Below are 7,564 nucleotides of genomic sequence, written 5' to 3'. Positions count from 1 at the left end.
TATATATATATATATATATACAGGGTGTTAGTTAAGTATGTTGCTCAACAAAGCGATTCTTATATATATGTATATGTATTATGTACTGCCCATCAACACACGTTGAAAACGCTCCGGATCATCGTACTCGCTAATGCACAAAACGTAACATTTCCGGCAGGTATATATATAGGGTGTCCTATCGTCAACCGATCATATCTGGTGATAATGAGTCACAACCATCTGGGATCGAGCTCGTCTTAACGTTAAAATTTAATGAAAAGTCATCGTGGTAATTTTATATGATTAAACGTCTTGACAATACTAAAATTGTACCAACTGGTCATGCATAGAATCGGAAATATGAAGCTGACATTGATGAATAAAATAATATTGATTATACGAAATTGTTAACTTTGACGATGCTATTTGAGTTCAAATAATTTCACGGAAAAAAAAAAAGAAGACATTTTATTCGTGCAGAAAATATCACGTTGCTTTTGTACAATTTGGAAAACGTGGCCCAGTTGCAATAATCGTTGTAAAGAGAACCTTCGTACACTCGCACCTCCAAAGACATGATGTGAATGTAGGAACGCAACTTGTTACTTGAGCAAACGCCCGCATGGATCCTCCAGGTGTGGTCATTAAATCTGCTCGACAACGGAAAAATCGCTTAAAATTATCATGAAAGGCCCATGCATTTATATACATCTTTATACGTGTATCGATCGCAGGAAGATCGAAACGCGAACGAACGAAGATGAGGTCGTGAAGGAGGCTCGGTTACCTCCTCCTTTAACCGCCTCTGCGAAAGCAGGATAGAACGACGTGGAATTGAGCGGAAGTCACTCGCGGCCTTCGCCGCGCTGACTTTTCGTCTCACACGCTCGATACTCGGTGACCAAAGAGAAACCCCCGAGATTGTAATCTCGATGAGTATACAAAAAATACCTAAAAAGGATAATACATACGTAATTACTTGGAAACATGACATTGGAGATGCGACAATTGAAGTAGGATATATGTACTCACTGTTACTACTAATTAACTTTAATCTCAGTTCACACACACACACACACACACACACACAACTCATTCTTCATCTTTCTAGTTCTAAAAATTAAAAAAAAAAACTAAAGAGTAACTTAAGAGAGAATCGAGATTAAAATTAATCTACATTGATGGAAACACAAGCATTAATCTTTTATACTAAAAATTAAAATGTGAAAGAAAAGTTTGAAAAGTTTGAAAAATTCGATAAACTAATCCACTTTTTTAGAAAATAAAAAAAAATCAAAATTTTCTTTTCTTTTTTTTTTTTTAAATGAAAGAAATTGAGGACATTTCATGTATCGGAAGAAAAGAATTATCGGGATGAAGTCATCGTGTGTTTGCCGAAAAGCGCTCGATATTCATACGTATATCTTTCCTGTCTACTATACCGGAGCATGTTGCGAAAATTAGAATTTAGTATTAGAATTCCGTGCAAATTTTTACAAGTATCGTTGTTAACATTGTCTAACGAGTTACACTGTACATCTACCTTTGTACATTTGTACCTAAATAAAAACGATAAAAAAATCTTGTTTTCAGATATATGGGATAGATATATCTTTTATTTTTATACTGTACGATTATATAGTATTATAATTATACAGGGTGTCTATTAATTAAGATCGGAGCCGCATTGGGGACGTAGAATGAGTCAAAGGGAACAAAAAAGTTTTATACTATTTTGCAATTTTCGCAATAGTTAACAAGATATTATTTACTAAACAAGATATTAATTACTAAATGGGCAAATATTGATCTTTAATCATTTTTGTCTCAAATACTATCAACTTTACAGAAAAACTGTAAGAGACAAAAATTGTTTATTTTCTTCTCATAAAGTTCCGAGAATTTTTTCAGAATTTTTTACCACCGTATTTTCTCATGATAATAAAAGGGAGAAAATGCAGTACTAAAAAGTTGATAACAAATTCTGAAAAAATTCTTAGAGTCCTATGAGAAGAAGATAAACAATTTTTATCTTTTATAGTTTTTTTTTTCTTTTTCTTTTAATTGATAGTATTTGAGAAAGAAGTTATAGAAGACCAATATTCGGCCATTTTTAGTAATTAATATCTTGTTAACTATTGCGAAAATTACAAAATGGTATAAGACTTTTTTGTTCCCCTTGACCAATTCTACACCCCTCCGACCTTACTTAACCGACACCCGGTATATAGATACTAATATCATTGGACAAACTTTCTAATCGCATCTGTTGGCGTTATTTTTTTCAAAAAGAAGATGCAAGAATTGTTTGCCGGGTTCAGTTATGGCATGTAACGCTGGCTGAGCACGCCGCGGTGTAATTAATGAATTCACGCTAGTCACGGCACAATAGGCAAGGTAGCAAAATCTGCGCTATGTCAATTCATTCGTTATTAAATATTAGATAATATCAACCGTTTGTTAATCGAAGCATTAAATGTGTTGGACGCAATCCAATCTATCTATCTATCGCGTTATATACGTGTGTGTGTGTAAATATTTATTTGAAACCGACTGTTTGAAACTGTTCTAATCCACAACACGTGTGCAAAGTGCTAATTAAAATCTAAGGGGGACAATTTCGACTGCTTTCTTATTAACATATTAACTTTTAACAAGCGACTCTCATTTCGTGTGTGGACGAGTTAAAAGTAAGTGGTAATATTATTTAGAAAAGTATATAAATTATACACATTTTCGCTTTGTCATTAGAGATTTTTCCACGGAAATCCAAATCGCTTCAGTCATACGCTACGAGTCACCGCGATATCTTCAACCTTTGCATTTTTTTCAAGCGTCACTGCTTCGCGACAGCCGGCAACGGTACACATCGACGCAATCTGATACACTGTTACATGAGCGAGCGAAATTAAAGCGAAACACGCTTTATAGATATATTTTTGCAGACGCAAGAGACCTTCAAACGTAGCTTCCCGGCAAATTCTGTCTCTGCAAAACAAACGAAGTGCTTAGAATATGGAGAATCGGATAAATCTTATTGTGTTAGATGACGAAATTTTTTTACAAGCACTCCGATATTATATACGAGTATAGTTTCGAACGCTTTCTATTTGACGTTGACATATCGACACGTTCTGTTACTCATTGAATTCCAAGAAAGACAGAATGTCGTGACACAATCTGTCGGCTAATTGGCAAATGGAGGAAAACAGCCGAAATTATTCTATACACGGTAGACTTGTAAAAAAGTATATATATTGTTTATTTTCATCTAGGAATAAGATTTATCTCTGACGACTCTAACAATTGGATAGGAAAGAAAGAAATTGACAGTAGGATGATCGACAAGTTTGAAACGAAACGTAATCACAATTAGATTCTTCGAAACATGAAACTGTTTACCGTCGCAGCACGCCAACAAAAAGTGAGCGATATTCGTGGAAATGGGAGGCGAGGTTCGTGGTAAGAAATTTAGATGACTCGGAGTGCAGCCTGCAGGTGCCTCGAAAGACGATCGGCAGATGCACGTAAGAATGGTAAGAATGGTAAGACGCGCCGGGCAACTGCACGCGCCCATAGGCGCGCAAGGGAAGGCAGAGGAAAAAAGGAAGACGACGGATGGCGAGGAACGTCGCTGTTTTTGAAAGGCAAGGCTCGCGGCTCTACGAAGCGTTCTGCGCTCGTGAAAGCAAATGCAAGTATGCGCGCGAGCGAGCGAACGAGAGAGAGAGAGAGAGAGAGAGCGAAGGGAAGCGTTCTCCTCGTCGTGCGTGCGTGCGTGCGTGCGTGCGACTCGCCCCATCGTTGCCATCGTTGGACGCTGTCAAAAATCGTTACGGTCCCGTGCCCTTCGTCATCGTTCGTCATCCTCCGTCCAAGACGGGCAACTGTTCCCTTCCGAGGTCGAGTAGGGATTTAAAAAACGGTCGCGAATTAAAGGAACAGTCCGCGCCCGCCCTTCGAATCCTCCGACGCGTGATCGATATCCTCTTTGTCCGAATATGGATACATTGCACGTTTGCGAATTGAACAGCCGTGCGAGCGAAGAAAACATTGACGTAGACGTCGGAGGCTCGGAGGCATTCGAAATGAGGATCGGCCGATATTCCGACCGTCATCGGGTGCAACGCTGCTCGACGCGGCTCGGCTCGGCTCGGCTCGGCGTACCGTTCTTACGTGTCTTGGCGTCTAACTCGGAAGGCGCGACCGAATCACACGACGTGGGACAAGTAGCAAAAAGAAAAAAGTACGGCTCAAGGAAGAGTAGTGCTCGGTAATGCTCCGATCGCTCGGTCCATCACGTTCTCTCTCTCTCTCTCTCTCTTTCTTCTCGCGCGATCGCGTTCATGTATATGCATTACTCACTTCATGTTTGCTTGACCGGTGAGCGTATGCTATGCCTTCATGCAAGCCGTATTCCTGCTTCTACACAATATATCACCGAGCCCATGAAAACACGCGAGATTCGGACAAGATTTGCGGTAGTTCGACATATATAAATAACGAGAATGAGTCTTAACGCGCGGCACTAACACCACCGTGACACCCTGCCGCTGCACATCTGGCCGGCCATATTGCCGTCATTGCCGACGACTCCGAACTCCGAATTCCGACTCCCTACCACCCACCTACACAAACACACACGCGCGCGCACGTATATACACACGCATACGCTCAACACTGTGCTGCGCTGCGACGGGTGCAGTGCGAGGTGCGAGGTGCGAGTGCCATGAAGTGCCAACAACGCCAACTACTGCCAGTGGCGCCAGTGGCGACAGTGGCGACGCCGGTGACGCGCACGGAGATCGATCGAGTGACGCGAGAAAGTTTGGTAAGAAACATTTCCGACATCCGTCGGCAGAGGGCGCGACGGAGATCCATTTAAATCTCCGCTCCAAAATCCCTTTAAATCTAGCTCTTTCAAATTTAAATTGCTTCTTTTCTTCACCCTTCTTTGGCTATCAGTACCGGCGAAAAAAGGACTTAGTTGACGATACATATATATCTACAGATCTTCGGTACTCGCAGCGAATAACGAAACGGAACGAAGCCATGTCAGTCATAGAATATATAGATAATGACTAATGCAGATTAAGAACATAAGAACCCCATTCCCGCGTTACCGACATTACGCAATTCTCGAGATATTGCGCGATATCATCGACATCGCGAGCACGCGATGCCACGTGGTTCGCCGCCTCGTCGCCTGGCGGTGACGGCGTCGCGTGGCCGAGCGAGTGCGAAGCACTCGTAGCTCGTACCCAGTATCAAATCAAGCCAGTATCAACTATCGAGTAGTGTCGCGACGTAAAGCGATGCGCGAATCTTGACGCGTGTCTCTTGATAAACGAGCCCCCTCACGCGAGTTTCAGCGGGTCTATCTAGCGTGAAAGTATCGGGGAAATCTGCGATCGCATCGCGGCAAGATCGGGCAGTGTGTAGTCGAGGCGAGTATCGTCGTGTATATACGGCTGATACGGCGGCTTTCTCCCCTCGACTCTGACAGACGTGATCGGCGGCAGACGGCACAGGCGGCAGGGAGCCTAGGACCGTAGGACGTCGGCGAGGAACATTCGGCCATTTTGTGATCGCGCGCTGTCGGCGACGTAAACATCGGACTTTCCAATTGTATTGGAAGCGATCTCGCTGGTAGGGACCTCGCCGACACGGCTCGCACCGGACTCGCCCGTCGACGAGTCCTTTTCCCGCATCCCGCATTATCCCGGGTGATTCCAGCCGAACGCCCGCACGACTGTGATGAGCCGTCCCGTGTCTCGCTAACGCGGTGACGTTTCGCGCCAAATCCTGAGTGGTCTGGTGTGGTGCGATGTGGTGAGAGAGTGGTGAGACGCACACCTGGCGCAACACAGTCCTGCTACAGCGCTACAAGCAGCTACAAGAAACAGCTGTCGTCGCGTCGCCGATCGTGGGGCGATGTCGATGCTATCCACCGATCAGGTAACTGCGGGTAACCGGCATTGAGATCGCGGACGATTCGATTAGGAGCGATCGATGAGCGATTGTGCGTTTCGGAAGTCGGAAAGCGAAAGTCCGAAACCGACATCGCGCCGCGCCGCGCCGCGCTCCGCTCCGATTTCCGAATTCTCCGATTCGAGCTTTACGCGGGCGAGCGTGCGTCAGTTACGTGTCCCTTGTTTACGTGTGACGCGTCATTAGAGATGGCCACGAAATGTTCCTGTGACGCCACGCTGGACCATTTCACCGTTCCTGGCTACTTGTCGGAATTACGTTTCGTTTCAATTTACAATCGAGTTGCAAAATTGCGCGTTTCAGAACAAACTGAGATTCGCGTTTGAGATGTGCTTGTTATAAAGTTTGAAACGCACAAGAGTGATGACATTTGTTTTTAAACGATAATTTCGGCGATAAATTATTTCTGACAATTTTTTTTATCACAGTTCTCCAGCATATTTTTTAGCATATAAACAATCTCTGATATATACATTAATATTATTTATATATATTTATATATATATATATATATATATATATATCGACTGATGATGCTGTTCTATTCTTTTCAGAGTCGCACCTTTACAAGAAAGCATTTTTAATCACTGTATAAAACTTGTACGCTATGACAAAAACAACGCATTCGACTATTATTTGCTAGTGAATACTTTATCGATCAAGATTCGAAGATATGCTTTTTGTTATTGCAAAGAGGCTTGATGAGTGCACAAAAGCATAAGGAATGGTATTCTATTCGATTCAGCTGGATGTCAGATAAGCTGAAAAATGTCTGGTGATGCAGGATGGAACGCCGTTATTCACCATCCTTCCGATCTAGAATTGCAGGATTGGAATTGGGAAGAAAACGATGGGGAGCAAGAGAAAGAGCTTCCTTCAACCGTTGACATGGATGCTATAAAAGGCGGCGGTAGTTGGGATCCTGCTACTGAACCTAATGGTATCTGCAAAATTGCCATCCATAAATTTCTTGCCAATAATTTAAATGTCCCTCGAAATAAATAATTGTTTTTTTTTTTTTTTTTTTATTATAGGAACAGATTCGGTCGATTCCGAAGAAGACTCCGATTCCGACGACGAAAGCTCTGGTGGAAGCGAAGGTAGTTGCTCCTATTCGGATTCTAATTCAGAATCAGACGACGAAAGTAGCGGCGACGAAGAAGAGGAAAGTGGATCTAATTCAGACTGTTCGTCTGAACATAGTGAACAAACGTTTTCCATTCAAGAAACCAATTTTGAGCCGGTATGACGTGAAAGACAATGTTACATTCCAAATTCGTTATTTCTTTTTGCGTTCTGTCACTGCGACTTTTGTAAAAAGGTAACTTGCCGTGCGTTTCAGGGAGCATTGAAATTGAAAATCACCATGAAAGGTCCAAAGAAGGAAGACTCTGAAAAAATTAAATGTGACAAAAGTAAAAAGACTGTTTCCAAAAAACTCAAGACCAATAATCATGGAAATAAGGTAATTTTGATAAATAGTTGAAAAATATATAACATGTAATTACTAAGAATTTGAAATTTGAAGATGAGAATTAAATATTTAGTGAAATTTTAATATGTGAAAAATTGATTTTTATTTTTATTTTGA

The 7,564-nt window shown here is 42.0% G+C and overlaps 2 protein-coding genes across 3 annotated transcripts in view; one reads left to right on the top strand and one right to left on the bottom strand.

Annotated features, from left to right (window-relative positions):
* Positions 1–4,566, bottom strand: part of LOC108747519 (protein enabled) — a 20,336-nt gene extending 15,770 nt beyond the window's left edge. For both annotated transcript variants that reach the window (XM_018485076.1, XM_018485078.1), the window contains exon 1: positions 4,348–4,566. In XM_018485076.1, the coding sequence (XP_018340578.1) occupies positions 4,348–4,352 (5 nt within the window). In that variant the 5' untranslated portion in view covers positions 4,353–4,566. The remainder of the gene's footprint in view (positions 1–4,347) is intronic.
* A 734-nt stretch (positions 4,567–5,300) lies between these two features.
* Positions 5,301–7,564, top strand: part of LOC108747513 (histone-lysine N-methyltransferase ash1) — a 9,955-nt gene continuing 7,691 nt past the window's right edge. The window contains exons 1-4 of the mRNA XM_018485062.1: positions 5,301–5,940; positions 6,528–6,913; positions 7,008–7,216; positions 7,295–7,438. Of these exons, the coding sequence (XP_018340564.1) occupies positions 6,742–6,913; positions 7,008–7,216; positions 7,295–7,438 (525 nt within the window). The 5' untranslated portion in view covers positions 5,301–5,940; positions 6,528–6,741. The remainder of the gene's footprint in view (positions 5,941–6,527; positions 6,914–7,007; positions 7,217–7,294; positions 7,439–7,564) is intronic.

This window comes from Trachymyrmex septentrionalis, unplaced genomic scaffold (genome assembly GCF_001594115.1).
Source record: "Trachymyrmex septentrionalis isolate Tsep2-gDNA-1 unplaced genomic scaffold, Tsep1.0 scaffold2, whole genome shotgun sequence".
Lineage (NCBI taxonomy): Eukaryota > Metazoa > Arthropoda > Insecta > Hymenoptera > Formicidae > Trachymyrmex > Trachymyrmex septentrionalis.
The sequence above is the reverse complement of the archived record's forward strand: the minus strand, read 5'-3'. Positions and strand labels throughout refer to the sequence as shown.